Source organism: Clytia hemisphaerica, unplaced genomic scaffold (genome assembly GCF_902728285.1).
Source record: "Clytia hemisphaerica strain Z4C2 unplaced genomic scaffold, Clytia hemisphaerica genome assembly, whole genome shotgun sequence".
Lineage (NCBI taxonomy): Eukaryota > Metazoa > Cnidaria > Hydrozoa > Leptothecata > Clytiidae > Clytia > Clytia hemisphaerica.
The window spans coordinates 475,626-495,768 of NW_027104525.1; the positions used below are offsets into that span (position 1 = coordinate 475,626).

Consider the following 20,143-nt stretch of genomic DNA (forward strand, 5'->3'; position numbering starts at 1 on the left):
AAAAAAGGAGATTTCAACTTTTTGCTCCCAAAAAGATCAAAGTTTGATCAAATTTCAACTTTTTGCTACTTGAAAGACCAAATTAGTCCCAATGAGAGTCGTAAAATTCACCAAATTTTAGTAATTTTTCTCTTTTAGTCCCGCTAAGGGTCCGAGGGTCGAAAGTTGGGCGGTACACACCCATCAGCTCGCAACCCTTACCCCCGGGCAGTAGCGTTATCCTTGTAAAAACATAAACAAAAGACTTTTAATTTACGCTTCTGTTATTCTTTCAGCTTCAAGGACCATCTCTTCAAAACCGCTTTCACTCTCATCACTGCCTTCACTGTAATGCTTGAAATTGTACTCGAATTCAGATTCTGAGGTGGAAGATTCGTACTCGGACTGATCATTAGACAAACTTTCGTTGGAGATGTCAATTGTAATTTTATCGTTTTTGTCAAATCGTTTTTGTGGAAGCGACTCGGTATTGTACTCGAATTCAGATTCTGAGGTGGAAGATTCGTACTCAGACGGACCATTAGACAAACTTTCGTTGGAGATGTCAATGGTAAATTTATCGTTTTTGTCAAATGGTTCTAGTGGAAGCGACTCGGTGTGCTGGTTCTTTCGTCCTAGAATCGATAATAGACGACGATATGAAACTATACAGGGTTAAGTTGATGTTTTCTTTGAATATGCTAAATGTAATGATATTTATAACTACATATCCACATACTAAAGCTACTAAAGAAAAGATAACGTCAAGCCAGACTTTGTTCAAGCATACCTGTGTTAACTTTTTGTTGTTTTTCTTTGTTTAAGTTTTGTTCTATTGTTCTAAGCGCTCGGTCATACTCTTCACTTGCAAGTTTCATTTCTGCCTCTTCATCTGTCGTTTCCTCTGGAACGGAATCCGTTAATTATTAGATACTATTTTTCTTAAAATTACACATACGTTTAGGAAGTGCCCGTCCTGTAGAAAATTGAACTTTATTAGAACGTTTTATCTAAAATCAGTTCGGGAATCAGTTCCTTTTTATTGATGAAAGATGTCATTGGCTTAATACTGTTCGATTTTGACCGATTTTTTTATATCGAAAAAGAAAAAAAAGGAGAAAAGTATTTTGTTCCTTTAAAACGGCAGTAGTAGTACGACGCCGAAATGTAGACCTTTCGTCGTGCGTTGTGATCTTCCACTTAAATATCTTGAAATGAGTTGTTTGTGTTTACCTAACGGGATGTAATTAATGTGATATATATTTTCTGCCATTTTTTCATTCGTCTTGACATAGATATCTAAAAAGTAATGATATTAATTAATCCCTAAATGAAAATGATCTCCTCGAGAATGTCAATCACTTTTTATGTAGTTTCTGTTTTATGCAGGACTTCTGAGATAACAGTGTAAATATGTATATATGTTACGACTGTAGAATTATCCTGTTTAAATATTCGTAAATAATAATAATAATAATAATAATAAAAACCAAATCCCCAGAGGGACCTGTCAATCATTTTTGAGGCTCTCCGAGACTTTAGGAGTTAAAATTACTTACTTTAGGGAGTTAAAATTACTTCATTAGATTCATTAAATTTTCTGATACAATATGATATTCGAAAAAGACTTTCAAAGACTGTTTTTCGAAAAATTAATGATTTGATCAAGATTCGAACCATAAGCCATTAATTTACCATAAGTTTACTAAGCCAACGCGCTAACCGCTGGGCTAATCGTGCCTTTGGTATCTTGAATACTGACAGGTCTAATTTAAAGAATCAGGCTCAAGTTTTTATAATGGCAATAATATTTATTTTAAATTTTATATGACGCCTTATGCCAATAATACTTATATAAATAGATGGATAGATGTCATGTTAACTTGACGTGTTATAGGCCCCTTGTTATGATCAGGAATTCCTTACTGTCCTTGTGATCATACGATCTCCCCATCCCATAAAGGCATGAAAGCTAAATATTAGGTTAAGTTAAAGAAAAAATGTTGTTTATACCTGAGCGGACAAAAAAATCCCAAATATTCTTTCGTCAGAAAAGAATCACGCCATCATGGAGCCAACTTTCAAGCCACACTTCTCGTACTTCTCATTGATTTGCAAACAACAACAAAAAACAAGACGACTGAAAAGTCGAAAATTTCGCCTTGAAAATATGTATCGATAATTATAAATACTGTATATCGATAAATATGAGGTACATGCGCTAATAAAGTGCTTAAACAAAAGACTTTCAAACACACCTGTGTGATTATTTTGAAACAAATCCAATCCCTGCATGCATTTCACTCTTAAAAACAGCCCTGAGTCGGGACTGATCAATGAAGTAAGCCCGAAGGGCTAGAATTGGATCTCCTTAGTGCAGTGGGATTTGAAGCCTTCCCATCCCACCAAAAATGTGCGGCCTTGAGCGACCCGCCTGTTTTTTCTACAAATAACAGATAGAAACTAAAATTTCCCACTAGCTTTCAAAAAATATACCATTTAAAAAACAAAGAAATCACTAAATCCTATACGTCTCGTCAAAATACGGCGTAAAAAATATAAGAATTCAATTTTTCTTGCCTGAGAAAGGTTAAAGATTCAGCTTATACTTCATTTTGGGACTGATTGATGTTTATCTTTAATTAATTTATTTTTATTTTTTCATGTGCAAATCTACAATCATCGTTTTGTGGTTATGGGATAATGTTCACAAGAGTTCCGAGTTTCGACGCAGTGGTTCAATCAATCTCTTTCATCATTCAGCTGATTGGAAAACTTTGTTAGCATCTTTTATGATATTATACACTATCAGTAATATATGAGTAAATGTAGGCATGCTAATGCAAATATAGATTAAACGATTAATTGAATTTGTGTATATCTTGTTATTTTTTTATTTTTTTTTTTGCAGAGAGATAAACAGTTCTCTTCTTCGTGCCTCTCCCCCGAAGAGACAAAAATCTAATAGGACGAATTCGCAAAAATTTAACAGTCTTCTCTCAAACTTGTGCAATTAGTGGACATCATTTGTCCGTTTTTCCAGCATGGCAGAAATTTGAACCGCTAAATCAAACTACTTTATTAATTACACAAATATAATTAGTCAAGTATTTAACAGTCATGAAATTTTTACAATTTGAAATTAACACAAATAAACCAGCTGCGCTGGAAGCTCCGGCTTAAAGAGATTAAAAGATGTGAAAGATGAGTTTGTTGAGTTAGAACGTTGCCCACAAACTACTAATCAGAACAGATCAGAAAGCAAAGTAATAATTCTATTACAGGGCGAGCATGAGAAATAATCTTAACGAATATAAAAAAAAACAGCTGAAAGTTTAGCTCTTCTAAGTGATTGGTACACATGCACTTTCTTGCCTAAAGAACCAACCCCCCCCCCACTCAATTGGAGCTAAAGGAGATAAACATTTAGGAGTTAATACCTTCAAGTTCTTATAAATTTATTTTTTTCTAAACTTGCCAATAGTGAAGCCATGATGCGCCGTTAATTTGATTGTCCGGATAAAATTTTGGGGAGAAAAATAGCCTAATTAGAGGCCACGGCTTTTAGCTAAGCATTATTTTTTCTGTTGGGATAATTCTTGGAGGAGAGTAGGATAAACCAAATAAAATGGTACAATAGTGTGTATGTAATAAATAGTGACTTGGAAAAAACCTGTTTCCGGTTTGAAAAATCTTCAAAAGGAACGGTCGCCCCGGCCAATGAAATTACGACAAAGTCCAAAAAATATCATTTTCAGTTATAACACTGTGAAAATTTCTCCGATCTTGTTCAAATTTACACAGGAATTGTGTTTTAGTATCCTTTACTGAATTCCCATAGTGATATGTTTGTAAAAAATCTGTGTTGGGTTTGAAAAATCAAAAGTAACGGTCGCCAGCCGCGATAAAATTACGACAAAGTCAAAAACGATCATTTTCAGCCATAACACTGTGAACATTTCTCCAATCTTGTTCAAATTTACACAGGAATTGTGTTTTAGTATCCTTTACTGAATTCTCATAGTGATATGCTTGTAAAAAATCTGTGTCGGGTTTGAAAAATCAAAAGTAACGGTCGCCAGCCGCGATAAAATTACGACAAAGTCAAAAACAATCATTTTCAGCCATAACACTCTGAAAATTTCTCCACTCTTGTTCTAATTTACACAGGAATTGTGTTTTAGTATCCTTTATTGAATTCTCATAGTGATATGTTTGTAAAAAATCTGTGTCAGGTTTGAAAAATCAAAAGGAACGGTCGCCAGTTGCGATGAAATTACGACAAAGTCCAAAAACGATAATTTTCAACCATAACACTGAACTGTGAAGATTTCTCCAATCTTGTTCAAATTTACACAGGAATTGTGTTTTAGTATCCTTTATTGAATTCTCATAGTGATATGTTTGTAAAAAATCTGTGTCGGGTTTGAAAAATCAAAAGGAACGGTCGCCATGAAATTTACGCCAAAGTCCAAAAACGATAATTTTCAGCCATAACACTGTGAAGATTTCTCCAATCTTGTTCAAATTTACACAGGAATTGTGTTTTAGTATCCTTTATTGAATTCTCATAGTGATATGTTTGTAAAAAATCTGACAATAATGAATACAAAACAGGATCATTTTCAGCCATACACATAATAATCTATTTGTACTTCAGCGGTCAGAAGCTTGGGGAATAGCGATAGATTTGGACCCGTGTTACATTTCGAGCGCGGTCACACCAAAATATAAGTTTAGCTAATGCTAAAAAGGAATCACCATTTTTGCTTATTTTAAGCGGCGCGTCGGAAAACTTCAATCAGCATTTCTAATAAGTCTAAAAATTTGTGTTGATAAAAATTCATTGGAAATAAAAAGCGTGAACTATAAAAATAGTAATCACTCAACAGGAACTCAACATGAATCTCAGACCACTCCAAAAAATGGAAAAGTCGGAACAGAAAACAACAGAAACGTATGAGATATCTCCAGTTCCAAATGTACTCCATGTCTCAATCTATGAATAAACTTAAATGCATTGCTTTGATGTTTTTGATGGGAAGAGAACCGCGCAGTGTCTGGGCATATGAAAGAGAGGAGAGATGGTTCGACGAACTTTGGAACAACAGATTTAATGATGATTATTTGGCACGTTGGAAAGCTGACTTCCGTATGTCTGGATCAACTTTTTCAAAACTGGTATATTTGCTTCGACCTGCGCTGGAGAAAAGGGATACAAACTTTCGTAAAGCTATCCCTATACAAAAACGTGTAGCAGTTGCGCTGTGGAGATTGGCTAATGGGAACTCTTTCCGGACAGTCAGTAAAACATTAGCTGTTGGCAAATCGACTGCTGTTAAAATAACGAACGACTTTTGTCGTGCCCTTATCCGTTTTGGACCAGACTTCATTCATTTCCCCTCAAATAGAAGAGAAACCGCCGAAGCAATCATGAAATTCAAGGAGATAGAGCAATGTCCTATTCCACAAGCTTTAGGTGCTATCGACGGAACACACATTCAAATTTTGACACCGGCTACAGAAAGCAAAGGCGACTACTTCAACAGAAAGCAGAGATACGCAGTCAATACCCAAGCTGTAATAGGAAGCAATTTAGAATTCCTTTCCGTTGCTACAGGGTATCCAGGGAGTCTACATGATGCAAGAGTTTTGAGAAACACTTTGATTTTTCGTCGCTGTGAAAATGGTGAATATTTGACAGCACCCCAAGATATTGTTGAACAGGTAGTCATAAGACCACTGATTATTGGTGACAGTGCTTACCCCTTATCTGATTGGCTAATCAAACCATACCGACATGCAGGTAATTTAACCCAATCACAGAGGTATTTTAACCGACGCTTATCTGGTTCAAGAAGCATTGTTGAGAGAGGTTTTGGATTGCTGAAGGCTAGATGGAGATGTCTCTTGAAACGACTAGATAACGAAATCGAAAATGTCAGTGATGTTATCCTGTCTTGTTTTATTCTGCATAACATTTGTCAAATTAGTCAAGAACAATATTTAGACGAAGATAATTTTTTAGATAGATTGATTCAACAAGAGAGAGTTGCTCATCGAAACCGATTGCGTCAGAATAACGAAGTTAACCCTTTGGGTGACAGAATCCGAGAAGTCATAAGAGAGCATATTTTTAACATGTAAATCGTTATATATCATCTTAAACAAAAGAAAATATCAATAAACACAAGAAAAAAAGTAATACATGAAACTAATTGTCTTTCATAATTTTTGCAAGTTCAAGAAAAAATGCTTGGTCGCGTGCTTTTTCCTCAGCATCGGATTTTCTCTGATTTTCGATCATCTCCCTAAAAAATTTTTGTTGGCTTTCCTCTGATTCTTTAAACAAATTTACAACAGTTTCAAGATTGGTTTTCTTTCCCTTTCCGACCTTTTCATTTTTGTTTGCATCGTCTGCCTTTCGTTTTCGCTTACTAGATCTCTCATCGTGAAGTTCATCGACAAATGAGTTGTTAAGCTCAACGGTTTTCTCATTTTCATGTAACTCAGTTTCATTAGCATTATTAATATCCATAAGATGTGGGTCTTCTTGCATTTCTACCTCAGGGTCAAAAAAAGAACGAGGACTGAAACAATCATCTAAAACCAATGAATTTTCTACCGATGTTTCTGCTGACGAATTATGAGGTGTTTGTTCACTCAAGGTACCAGCACCAAACTCCTTCGTTTCTGGGAGTTTACATGTATGGCTCAAAGACATAACTTCATCGATTTCGTCATAGAATGGACACGTCGCTCTTTCTGCTCCAGTTTGATTGCGGTTTATGTCGACTGCTTTCTTGTAAGCATCGATTAAGGTTTTGATTTTCCCTTTTACTTGTTCAACGGTTTTCGAAGGACCAGCTGCATCTACCGATGCCTTGACATTTTTCCAGCCGGTTAACGCGTTGTGGGATTTGATTACATCTTGGTTCTCTTTCCAAGACTCCAGTAAAACAGCAACGTGTTGTGGCCCCCATCTTGCACGGGAACCTGACTTTTTCGTTGTTTGAATGCTGGTTTTTTCTTCATTTGACTTCGATGTATCAGGCTCAGCTGCTTGTCTGAAACTGGCAGGAACAACAGGGCCAACAGCAATTGGGGGACCAGCTAACTGTCCGGAACTAATGTTTGAATACGTTACTTGTCGTTGATATTGTTGATATGCTTGAGCTTGAAGCCACTTCCAATGCTCGGAATTCTCCATCCTGCTTTTCTTTGAGAAGAAAGATCACCTCAACGCCTCAGCACAACTCTGTTTTTTCTCTTGTGTGTGAATGTAATGGCGTGTGCAAAAAAATATGTGCACATCTTTTCAAAATTTTCAAAATTTGAAAAGTAAACACAAATCGCCATTTTCAATAGACCTATTTATTTAAACATAAAGGAATTCTTCTTAACCTTTAGACACCGCTGTTTTTAAAAACAGCGCGCGCTGCTGCCGCTGTTTTTTTCATGAAAATGGAGGTTTCGCGGAAAATATCATAAAATCTGAACCGCTAAAGCTTAAGTAAAAAGTAAACCCATTTTGAAAAGCTAAGGATCTATTTTTTCAGATAATACCAAAAAGACGCCTCATCACCCTTTTAAACCGACTACACAGCCTCAAATCAAAACAGTAAAAATTCCATGTTTACGATTTTTTCACTTTTTTTCTTTTTTTTGACAAATTGAATGAAAAAAGTGGGTACAAGGTAAAGATTGGTCCCAGAAAAATTATTTTGTTTTAGTTTATGTTATAAGCCACCATTGTGTGAAATTTCAGGCTGAAGAAGCTCATTTCATCTCAGAATCTAAGTTTCGGTGAAGCACACTTTTCCACCAAAATCGACACTCTGGCCACAACAGGTAAAATAAGTGGTCCCGTTGCTCTAAAATTGGCCCTGCACTTACCCTAAGCCTGTAAAATTACTACAATAATCATAACAGACTCTCTATCATGTAAATTCAAGCAATAAAACACCAGAATAGTGGAAAAACTGAGGCAAAACAGCCCTGAGTTGTTGGAGCTAGAGATAGGCATGTATGTCAGGAAATACCCCCTAAAACCCCTTCAAACCACATAGAAACTGCCAATAAAGGTTCTCTATCTCATATAATGATATTTATATGCTGAAACCAAGAAAAAACCAGACATAAACATGACTTTTCAGTCCAAAAATCCATCAAACACCCTCTGTCCACCACTAAAACGATGTTTTGTTGACATTTGAAAAATACACCGACATTGAGTTCCGATATCTCGAGATGTATAAAAGCAGGACCCGTAAAATTTTTAATCCTGTCTGCTAAATTTTACAGAATAGAAAAATTCAAACTGGTCTTTATTTTATTAAACTTTGAAAGGACCCCAGTATCAAAACGTACGTGGTACGTCTCTCGGCCTGTATATATGACGTACGTGGTACGTCTCTCGGCGGCTAAAGGTTAAACTACGATAAGACTTGCTATCGAGCAAGTCTTATTTTTCGCTTATTAAAACAGGTGATTCCTCGAATTCAGGATTTTTTCTTCCATTTTTTCGAGTGGTCACATCAAAAAATAGACAAAAATATTTGTTGTTATGACAACAGCTATATAAGCGGGGGTAAATCATTTGGTGTGACCGCGCTCTTCATCATAAATCCCAAGCTAATTAGCATTACTTATTTCAAGTTAAAGTATAGACAGGGCCTTGTCTTAGCAAAGTATCCTGGGACGCCCTACTTCTCGATTCTGCAACACTTTGCCTTCGTATCTGGTTATCCTTCTTCCAGTTCTACACAACAGTCCTTCTTCTTTTTCATCGGAGGGAAAACCACGCGGCAGAAAAAAATTTTGGCGCGCGATGGCGGAAGGGTGAATAAAATGGCGTTTACCGCCCATATAAAACGAGGCCCGGAATTCCCGAGTTATTTTTTCCGAGTTAAAAAAACCGAGTTAAAAAAAACCCGAGTTATCCCGAGTTATGACGTCATTTTTGGAATCTAGTGACGTCATTCTTAATTCCATAACTCGGTTTATTTTGCTTCCTTTAACTTTCCGAGTTACTTTCCATTTTTTAACTCGGGAATTTTTGCTTCCTTTAACTTTCCGAGTTATTTTCCATTTTTTAACTCGGGAATTTTTGCTTCCTTTAACTTTCCGAGTTATTTTTCCATTTTTTAACTCGGGAATTTTTGCTTCCTTTAACTTTCCGAGTTATTTTTCATTTTTTAACTCGAGAATTTTTGCTTCCTTTAGCTTTCCGAGTTATTTTTCTTCATAAAAAAAACACCAGTTTTAATCTATTGATCCCATACCAACCTAAATCAAAGACATAACCATCCATTACCAACTAGAAAAACCTTAACTTGCTTAATAAAATGAATAATCAACAAACAAGTGAATAATTGAAAAGCAAGAACTGAAGTTAAAACCTGCTAGATAAACAAAGTGTATCTAAGCCCTTCAAAAATATTACAGCATAAATAAAATCTCAAAAAATACTGCAGGTAAGTGATGAGATAAAGCTATTTCAAAATTTATATTTCCTCCCTATTTCATTAAAGAATACTGTAAGTGACATGACAAGATTCTCAGAAAAATTCACTGAGTCCATTCCCCTTCGCTGTAAAAATTTTGAATGAATCACCAACAACGATTATTGAATCAATTATTTCACAGACTATTCGTAGATTTTTATGAGAGATGTTAAAAAATAAATAAATAAAACTGTCCAGAGTGCACACACTCACCAAATCAACTTACAGAAAAACATTCGAAAGTTTCCCGCGCGCGTGTGACCTTTGCGAAACATTCGAATTATGAATCGAATTTTTTTGCGTCATAAGGCTCTAATTAGACTTGCGGTTAAAAAACGTTCCGGGGGTCAAATACGCTACTTTTTCAAAGTGGAAAGTCTTTAAATGTTGACCTGAGGGTATATTGTTATTCGAATGTTTGCACCCGTCTTTTTATAAAAACAATTCGAACGTCAAACCCCATTCTGCGCAATGTGAAGTGAAAGATACTGGACACTTGTTCGAAACTGAAAAACGTGCGATGCAAAAATAAGAAGAGAAAACGTGTTGTGTTCATTTCATAATCTTGACATAAAGTTTGTCGTCATTGCGCCATAAAGTTTGCCATGTCGATTGAAAAGAAATTTAAAGAGAGATGAAAAATAACTCGGAAAGCTAAAGGAAGCAAAAATTCCCGAGTTTAAACGCGCGTGTGACCTTTGCAAAACATTCGAATTATGAATTCGAATCTTTTTGTGTCATAAGGCTCTAATTAGACTTGCGGGTAAAAAACATTCCGGGGGTCAAATACGCTACTTTTTCAAAGTGGAAAGTCAGGGTCGGATACAGGAGGTAGAAGGCTATCTTATTCATGGAGAGTAATTAGTTTCCATATAAGGTAATACGATAATAAAGTGCACTCTCCTCCATTGGTTATAGCCTCCCTCTGTATCCGAGCCTGAAAGTCTTTAAATGTTGACCTGAATATGTATATTGTTATTCGAATGTTTACCCCCGTCTTTTAATAAAAATAATTCGAACATCAAACCCCATTCTGCGCAATGTGAAGTGAAAGATACTGGAAAATTTTACTTAAGCAACGAGGAAACTGCTAGTCGATTTTTTTGTCACTCGTTGTCACACGTACAAAGAATAAACGTAACGTAAGCGAATGAATGAACACCAAATTTTCTAAAGAGGTCTCAAAGGTCTTAAGTAAAATTTTACGTGCATGTGAGAACATTTTTAGAAGCAGAAAAGCCGCAGAAAAGTCGCCCTTAGCTTGGCACAACCCTGTGTTATTGAAAAACAATGGAGGGATCGTGTAAGACCCGTTTGGCTTTATAGAAGCCCCGGGGATACTAGGGTTGCGAGCTGACGGGTATGTGCCGCAAAAATCGAGGAAAAAACTAATTTTTTCGGGATTTTGTGACCCTTATTGGAAATTTTGGCTGTTTTTACAAGCCAAAAAAAATTGAAAATAACTCGGAAAGCTAAAGGAAGCAAAAATTCCCGAGTTAAAAATTCAAAAATAACTCGGAAAGCTAAAGGAAGAAAAAATTCCCGAGTTAAAAAATGAAAAATAACTCGGAAAGTTAAAGGAAGCAAAAATTCCCGAGTTAAAAAATGGAAAATAACTCGGAATGTTACAGGAAGCAAAAATTCCCGAGTTAAAAAATGGAAAATAACTCGGAAAGTTAAAGGAAGCAAAATAAACCGAGTTATGAAATGAAAAATGACGTCACCAAATTCCAAAAATGACGTCATAACTCGGGATAACTCGGTTTTTTTTAACTCGGTTTTTTTTAACTCGGAAAAAATAACTCGGGAATTCCGGGCCTCATATAAAACACGCCCGACGACCGCCTGGCCGCCCAACCGCCAAAAAAGCCGATCACATCTTGGAGGTTTGTATCTTATGTTTTCCTAGAGAAATACCCGATAACAATAAACCTTTAAGTCTGGGAACTGTTGAAATGGCGATTGTGTACCAAAATAAAGTTTTTGCAAAAGTGAAGGAAGGTATGATGATTTAATATCATCAACCTAATCAACCTCCTGTGAGTGTTCGATTAGGTTCGATTAATTTTTTAAATTGAACTTTAATCGTTTGATGGAGTTTGACTAGTTCGACTGTTTGATTGGTTTGACAAGCTTGATTGATCAGGTCTGTTTCAAAATTTCCAGGGGCCGGATTAGTGGGGAATCAATTATTCTACCCAGGCTGTTTGAATTTTTTTCTGTTCTTTTATTGTCCAATTCCTGGATAAATCTATCTGTTCTTGAAAAAAATTAAGATTCTTGGAAAGTTACATACACATTTTTTTATAAGGAACCTTTTAATTTGGCCCCGAGCCTGGTGCATGGAGTTCCTTATTTTTCAGAGAGTGTCAGTCTCAAAGTTCGTTATTGAGTTCCTTACTTTCTTAGGTACTAAGTTAAGATTTGCAAAGTATGCAACTTCTGTATAAGTATAACTTCTTCTTTGTATATTTTCTCTTTTTCACACATTGAATGTCGTTTCAGCAATATTTTAGCATCTTTTTGTTTAGGTTATTGTAAATACTGCAAGCTCTTACTACTGTTCTTTAACTCAATTTCTTATTCAATTTCAAATTTTGATATGTTCTTTCTATTTATGATATTATATAACCCTGAAAATATTTTCCCTAAAAGATATCAGTATCAAGAATTAGGAAGCTGAAAACCCACTTGCCCTAACCCTTATAGTCAAAAACATGTTTGTTTACCTCCGAAGCAATTTTTTACACAATGGTGAAGCGTGCATTTTCCCGGGTCATTTCTGAGAAGTGGGAATTGCAGGAAAAGTGTATTAGTTCCGAGATATCACATTTTTTAAAAACTTTAGAACAGATTTGATCTTATTTGCAATGTTAACTTTTTAGGCTTATGCAAATAAATGAAACCATGGCAACTTCAAAAGACTTAAAGTCACTCATAGCTTTGAGCAACCAACTTCATTCTTTTTTAATGTATTCCCAGAATGAAAATTGGTCTGAAAAACCGCCTTAAGACTTTCCCTCTAATAGCCTCATTATTTTCTAATTTGCAATAAGTAGAAAAAAAGGAAATTGTAGCAATTTTTTGATTTTTTAATGTTTTTTTGAATAAGTTGGGAACATACCAATCAGAAAAATCAATGAACAATCAAAGTGGGTAAAAGATGTATTTCTTTGATTTGCTTCGATTGGTTTTAAAAAATCATTTGGATTGAAAGTCTGAGGAATAATCTTTATTATGTGCCTAATTTGTTAGTACGTTATTCCGCAATTGGGCGGTTACAATTTACGCCCTTGCCACCAGTCAAATAGTGATAACCAGTTGAATTATTCCTTTAAAAGTTCCACAATTTTGATAGTTTTGTAATTGTGTGTTTTAAATCTCAGAAGTTAACTATAATTAAGAAGATTTCCCAGACTGTTTTGATCTATGAGGCAACATGTCAGTCAAAAAGTGTTTCCCCTTACAAATTAAGGGGTTCGGTTCAATGTTTTGATTTGAGCCATGACATCATTTTCCAGTACAATTCCCAAGAGAATAGTTTGCTTTGGACGAATGAAAGGATTATACTTGCACCTTTGCTGGTGATTTTCCAGCTTAACTTTATGTCTGATGTTATGGTTTCTATAAAAGAAAAATGGATAATCAGGGATAATTATCTTTGATTTTTAAGGATCCAAAATTGATCTTTCTTCTACAAGAATACACTTATAAAGAAATGCCAATCATGCATGTACTAAGAGCCTAATTTCCTATCAGCCGTGGAGAGGCCATTGTGGATTTCTTGGATTGGAGGTTTGAGAGTCATGTGATAATTGTATGGTTTGGCTCAATTGGTTGAAAACGAAACCAGAAGTGGTCAGGGGAAAATATTGAGAATTAGCTGTTGTTGTGTCAATCTTTCCCAAATTCAAAAAACCCTTTTTGCCATGAAAGTAATTGCCATTTTTTGTTTTTATTGACACCCCTGGGGCATAAAGCTACCCATTGATGGCAAAAGATCCAAAATTTGCAAAATGAGCATTGACAACATCAATGTAAAGGCAGACCCAATGACATGGGTTTTGGAAAAACTTCGAAATGTAATATCTCGAGTTTGAAAAGTATGTATTTGAGAGGTCGATGATCCCTCACTAGATTGAGAATTTTATGAGGGATAAGATAGGGTTTATGAGGTTTGAATATGTATGACTTATGAAACTTGGCTGAATTTGTGGGAACTTTAAGTTGATGACATCATTAAAGCAGAAAAAATGCAATCTCTTGAGATCGGAAAGGAATGGAGAGGTCGTTGACCCCTCTTTGGATCAGAAATTAAAACATCTCGTTACAAAGTTGATTCAGGTCATTTAAACATTGAACTTTCTTCTAATGAGCATCCAGGTTTGGGTAGTTCATCTGGTCATGTTGTCTTTAGAAGGTTTAAATCTCCACCAAAAATTATGTTTGGGACAAGTTCTAGGACTGAAAGAGTATAAGTTTTAAACCTTTCAGTGGTGTTTGAAAATCTTTTGTTGTTGAGGCACTCCCATTGGTCTTGTCATTAGGTTGTCTGTACATCACTAGGATTGCTAAGTTTTCAGTGCTTGAGTAAACAAAAAGAAGTTGTACCGGGTGTGTAAAAAAAACGATTGATTGATTTAGAAAACTTTAGGAGTAGGGACCTGTTAAATTTTATACATACAGTTGACGCTTTCTAATTCGATCTTCAAGGGGAAATGGATTTTCATCGAATAAGGGAGCTTATCGAATAAGGGAGAGTCGTTTATGAGAGTTTCCTTATGTAAAAGCAGACTCCTCCAGTGAATCTTCGTCTTGATTTTTTCTTTCGTGACGAATTACATTTGAACAAGGTGAAACCTTTAACTTCTTACTCTGCATATTTGTGATTATCGAGCCATGTTTTCGACAGGCCAAAAAACAGCAAATTTTTATGACATGACTTTTTATAACAGGAACTTTGCTTCTTGGTACAGTTTGTGACCAGAGTCCCTGTACATTAAAAAAAGCAAAGATATTAAAATCATTGAAATAGACGATATCGGCTTTCGATAAATGCAATGCATTCTGGTTTCTAGGGACTCTCAAAGGAATTATATAGTCAGTTGGGGTAAAAACGGACCGTCAACAAATCTGGGGTAAAGAGGACCACTGGCAATTATGCCAAAAATATAGAATGAAATGTATCAAAACTTGTTTCAATACCTTTAATAATGTTTTACCTTCCTCTCTTCCAAATTTCAGCATCATACGACCACTACGCGCCAAGCAATAACACAAGATAATAACCTAGTGACCGCTACGGAGAAGTTCATTGTAAAAATTGAAAATTGACTTGTTAATTAAATTATTTCAGTAATCGACTCAATACTTTTGTTTGGGTTATCAAGACCATAAAAAACGGCCTTTCCCATTGTCGGAAAGTTTTTGTACCCTCATTGAGTCGTTTATCAGAAAATCGATGGTCCGATTTACCCCCTAAAAAAATAGCGGGCTTGGGGTAATACGGACCATTGGTCCGTTTTTACCCCAGTGAGTTTTGACTGCATCGGGTGAAACGGACCATGCTAAAATTCACCACGAGTGTTCTGCCTCGTGGTAGAGAAGCTCACGCATGAGTGGTTTTTAAGGGCAGAGCTTAAAATTGTAATTTGAAAGAATCCAAATGAACTGTCTTTACGTTGTGAGAGTTAAGAAAGCAACACGTGTTATAAGATAAATAATCATGGGTCGTACGTATATATCCAAATCTAAAGTTGCTTATACAAAATATGCAATCGTTTTGGCATTAGCTGAACGCCAAGAAAAAGGTATGTACAAGTATGAACAACATCGCAATATTTTCGCTTCTGACTGGAAACATGCTAACATTTCTTTCAGCGAGACAGGGGTGTATTACATTGAAACTTATTTAGCTTTTTTGTCTATTTATTTCAGGGACGGCTTGGGGGAAGCTTGCAAAGAAGTTCAATGTACCGAAAACGGTTCTACTTAGACATAATGAGGCCAAGACAAAAGGCAAGCTGATTGGGAAAAGGGGTACGAAGACAGTATTCTTGGATGAAGAAGAGAGAGAACTACGAAACTGCATAATTGACATGGCTGAGATTGGATTCGCCCCAACGCTTACTGACATCAAAGACATCGTGTATAATTATGTAACAAGTACTGCACATGCGCGAGCTCTTAAATCATTCAAGTTCAAAGGTGTTAAAGGTTACCCGGGACCAGATTGGCTTTCTGGCTTTATGGAGAGACAAGAGCTGAGCCTAAAAAATGCAACAAAGATGTCTAGGGCAAGAAGAAACGCAACTGAGAATCCTTTCATCATAAACAACTTTTATGATGTGCTTTCTCAAACTATCACGCAGATGGGTCTCACCGAACGTCCAGATCTTATTTGGAATTGCGATGAAAGTGGCCTACCTAGTGAGCCAGGAAAATGCAAAGTAGTTTCCTTGAAGGGGCAAAAAACATGCCAGATTGTAACCGGCTCTGACAGGCAGAACACAACCGTCTTGGCTGCAGTATCCGCCTCTGGAAAAGCACTCCCACCACTCATCCTTTTCAAGGGTCAGCAGGTGCAAACTACTTGGCGGCCTTCTAGACAAGATCGCGAGTACTTCCCCTGGATCTACGCGAACAACAGAGGTTGGATGACTGGAGACACGTTCCATAAATGGTTCATCCAGTGGGAGAAGGTAACTAGAACCACTGACGAAGATGGATTGGTCGAACCACGTCTAATGATCTACGATGGCCATTTATCTCACGTTAATTACAACACGATCAAATTTTCGCGCGAGAATAAGATCACTATCCTAAAACTTCCACCTCACACAACAGATTTATTGCAACCGTTAGACGTATCGGTCTTCAAGTCGTTGAAGGAGCACTGGGGACGAATCCTATTCTCACGTTTGCGAATGACAAACGACCAACTATCTAAGCCAGAGTTTGCGACAATCTTGTCAAGTGATGAAGTCTGGGCAGCTTCACTCAGTATTGCATCGATCAAAAATGGTTTTCGACGGTAACATTTTGGTTTATAAACCGTTTGTAGGAAATTTTATATACTTTCGAATTTATTTTTGCTTTTGGTTTCAACAGCTTCTCACTATTCTTGATGTAATTGATATTTATGACGCAATCTTTTATACGGAAACAACCGAAAAGGTTCGGGTTTGGATTTTAACAAGTAAAACTGATGACAAGTCCTAGTTAATTTTAAGTGGCTTCTTTTCTATGCATGAATAATACGAAGAATCAATATAAGATCCCCTTGTTTCTTAGGTGCGGTATTTCTCCAGTCGATCGCTCGCAGTATCCAACCAACCGCTTCAACACACTCCTGAAAAATCGCTATGACACTTGGGTTGCAGAAGGGAAAAAACCACTATCGAGTGAAGAGCTTGACCGTCTGTTTGAACTTTCCCAGAGTAAGCCCCAAAGTGATAGACCAGTTCCCGATCTTTCTTCAGCCACAACCTACGAAGGTAAGTTTTTTTAATAGAGACATGGATTACAAATTCCTTTCGCTGTGGTTATTAATTTTATACTAAAAACCTTATAAAGTTATCGCTAGATAATGTAAATCAATTGCATTTATTTTCAGGTCGTTCTGGTCGAATTGTATCGTTTTTCATGCCTGATGAAAACCCAGACGAGTTGGTCCCAATTTCCAGTTGCCTCACAACGCCGTCATCTGGACAAAATACACCATCGGGCAGCGTCCAACCATCGCCCGCTATGTTTTCGGGCAGCGTCCAAGCATCGTCCGTTACGCCATCGGGCAGCGTCCAACCATCGTCCGTTACGCCATCTGACAGCGTTCAACCATCGTCCACTACGCCATCGGGCAGTGTTCAACCATCGGGCAGCGTCCAACCATCGTCCATTACGCCATCGGGCAGCGTCCGACCATCTTCCGTTACGCCATCTGGCAGCATTCAACCATCGTCCTCTACGCCATCGGGCAGCGTCCAACCATCGGACAGCGTCCAACCATCGTCCCCTACGCCAATTACAACAACATCAACAGAAGGATCTTCATCATCAACCTCCATACGCGGAAGAGGGGCCAGATTGGTCGCAGAAGTTGCGCGGCAAGGATTTCAGGTATTGATAACTTTCACCTCCATCTAAAAACAGAAGACATTTTTTAATGAATGTAATCAAGGGTAATGAATCGATTCTTAGCAAAGTACCTTATCCTACTCTTTAATCATGATAGATAGCTTGGCAGTTCTCTTAAATCTTCCATTCTTTTATCTATTACAGGGAGCGATTTTGCAAAAGTTTAAAAGAAAACCGTATGAAAAACCACAAGTAAAGAGGAGAGGAATAAATACACAAGCGGAAATCGTGACTTCGGATGAAACCTTCCAACGCGTAATTGACGAAATGGAGGCCGCGGAAAAGAAAAAGGCGGAAAAGGCGGAAAAGGCATCAGCAGCAAAAGAAAAGAAGGCGAAAATGAATGGTAAATCGAAGAAGCCATCCAACAAAGATCTAGAGGCAGTAGAATATGAGACTGAAGAAGAAATTGTCCTTTCTGACTACTACGACAGCAGTGACCAAGATGATGACACCACATCCCCCTTCCCGTTGACTGAAAGCCGCGTTAAGAACTTCCTAAAAAGCCAGTGGCTAAGGATTTCCTCACCTGAAGCCAGCAAGAAAGATGTGATTGGAAAGTGGTTTGCTGCTGTATTTTACGGCGCAACTCGAAAGCATGGGAAGGTTTACATCGGGAAGGCGACAAAGCGATTTGATTCTGATAAGGGTGGGATCGTTGCATCACTTGAGGTGAGCTGCTTAAAGCCTCCGACCACGTGTTTCGCCTCGACACTAGAGGAGCACCCAAAGCAATCTCCTGACATTGGGACTGTGGATGCCTACGACATAATCGCCACCGGTCTCGATGTTACTTTTATTGGCAAAAAAAAATGGGTAGTGAAAAATTATGAAGATTTAACCCGTTATTTCAAACTTGCAGAACGTGTCAATAGGTTAGAAATTTATAACGAACTTGCAAAGGAAATTGTTAACTAGCTTTTTAAACTTAACTTGTAACATTTGATATGATACAAAACAAACGAACAAACCCAGAGGTCAAAATATGATGTCCATTTGTTCCAGGTCCTTCTTACCCCATCTCAGCTAAAACCTGGCGGGGTTATTCGGTCCGTTTTTTTCCGAGGGCGGTCCGGTTTACCTCACGACGGGGTCCGATTTACCCCAATTCACTGGTTAAAAACGGACCACAGTTTTTCTCTTATTTTGATGGAAGCGCTAACGATATAGCGGGAAGAAGTGCTGTTTTAGGTAAGTAATCTTGCCAGCAACAAATAAAGCCAAAACATGGAAGCGAAAACAAGATCGGGGAGCTTTTAATCCAAAGGTTTGTTAAAAATGGTCCGTTTTTACCCCAACTGACTATAATCTATTATAATTGATCTATTATAATTCCTTTGAGAGTCCCTAGAAACCAGAATGCATTGCATTTATCGAAAGCCGATATCGTCTATTGAATTGTTTGTTTAGAGATTAGATAGTGCCTGGTCAATGGTACAGTTTACATCGGAAATTGGGATGTTTGAGTGGGTAGTGTCTGCTGGTGCTGAAGGTGTTGAAGATGATTCTCCATGGAGGAAATCTTTTTGCTCAGGGTCTCTGTGATTTCTTCCTTCATCAGACAAACAATCTTGTAATAAAAGTTATGCGAACAACAGGGAAAAACAGGGAAAAGTGATAAACAAGAAAAAATTGATCACACATTCAAGTGAATAAAAGGAGAAACAAAGAATTTTAAAATTCAATCAACCTATCTAAAACTCAATTTTTACCTCCAAGAATTACTTGTTAGACTTTCTTGTGTACATAAACATCAAGTTGATTCTTCTTAAGGTTTTTGTAGTTTCATATCTCTACTGCTTTGCATTATTAAACTTTGATATTTTTTCTTCACAAAATTGAGTTTGAAAACTCGATTTCAAATTTGAAATTTGAAAATGGTTAAAAAAAGGTGATTAAAAAATACCCTGCCAGTAGAACAATGAATTAGATTTGACGGATCTTTATAATTTTCTGTCTTACTGCAGTGCTGCAAATAAGGAAATTTCAGTTGGCCGGTAATTTTTTGAGCGCAACGAAAATAATTTGAGCAGGGGGTCTGGCAGAGCCCCATTAGAAAAGTCTGAAATGACCTTTAGATTGGCTAAACACCTGTATTAATTCAAAATGTATTCCTCTTTTAATTGGAAACGTTATTAAGTATTTATGTCTTTAAATTTTAACCGGACAAAATGAAAGATTGAGCTTCAGAATGGCCGGTAGAAACTACGAAATGACCGGTAATTACCGGTCACCGGCCGTTATTTGCAGCACTGCTTACTGTCAACCCAGTGTAACCTGGGAGCCTGGTGATGAAAACTTGTTTGCTATGTAAATCTAATTTTTGATTTGTATGATAAGTAATGGCTTCAGCAACAGGTTAAGTCATTAGGGCATACCAAACACAGTTTTCTGTAGTTTTCTGTGGTCGAATTTTTGATTGGTTGGTAGAAATCTTGAAAAAGCCATTATTATTAACATGTAATCGCCATAGCCTGACATTTGGGGGGGGGATTACACCCAAAAAATTGCAAACGAAAACT

At 36.9% G+C, this 20,143-nt stretch overlaps 4 protein-coding genes across 4 annotated transcripts in view; 3 read left to right on the top strand and 1 right to left on the bottom strand.

The window, feature by feature from the left end:
- Positions 1-20,143, top strand: part of LOC136822005 (uncharacterized) — a 59,870-nt gene that overhangs the window by 13,129 nt on the left and 26,598 nt on the right. The window lies entirely within an intron of this gene.
- LOC136822019 (uncharacterized) lies at positions 4,956-6,184 on the top strand. Its single transcript, XM_067078240.1, has one exon. It carries the CDS (start codon positions 4,960-4,962, stop codon positions 6,124-6,126), a length of 1,167 nt encoding a protein of 388 aa, XP_066934341.1. The 5' UTR covers positions 4,956-4,959; the 3' UTR covers positions 6,127-6,184.
- LOC136822020 (uncharacterized) lies at positions 6,121-7,380 on the bottom strand. Its single transcript, XM_067078241.1, has one exon. It carries the CDS (start codon positions 7,187-7,189, stop codon positions 6,194-6,196), a length of 996 nt encoding a protein of 331 aa, XP_066934342.1. The 5' UTR covers positions 7,190-7,380; the 3' UTR covers positions 6,121-6,193.
- Positions 14,582-18,605, top strand: LOC136822008 (uncharacterized). The gene is made up of 4 exons (XM_067078227.1): positions 14,582-16,518; positions 16,779-16,981; positions 17,101-17,603; positions 17,766-18,605. Exons 1-4 carry the CDS (start codon positions 15,584-15,586, stop codon positions 18,537-18,539), a joined length of 2,415 nt encoding a protein of 804 aa, XP_066934328.1. The 5' UTR covers positions 14,582-15,583; the 3' UTR covers positions 18,540-18,605.

What these genes read in the sequence shown, in the direction of transcription:
- LOC136822008 (XM_067078227.1), top strand. Translation starts at nt 15,584, where the DNA reads ATGGCTGAGATTGGATTCGCCCCAACGCTTACTGACATCAAAGACATC. An exon ending in TTCAGCCACAACCTACGAAG is followed by an intron (nt 16,982 to 17,100) that starts GTAAGTTTTTTT and finishes ATTTATTTTCAG; the next exon opens with GTCGTTCTGGTCGAATTGTA. An exon ending in TTGCGCGGCAAGGATTTCAG is followed by an intron (nt 17,604 to 17,765) that starts GTATTGATAACT and finishes TATCTATTACAG; the next exon opens with GGAGCGATTTTGCAAAAGTT.
- LOC136822020 (XM_067078241.1), bottom strand. Translation starts at nt 7,189, where the DNA reads ATGGAGAATTCCGAGCATTGGAAGTGGCTTCAAGCTCAAGCATATCAA.
- LOC136822019 (XM_067078240.1), top strand. Translation starts at nt 4,960, where the DNA reads ATGTACTCCATGTCTCAATCTATGAATAAACTTAAATGCATTGCTTTG.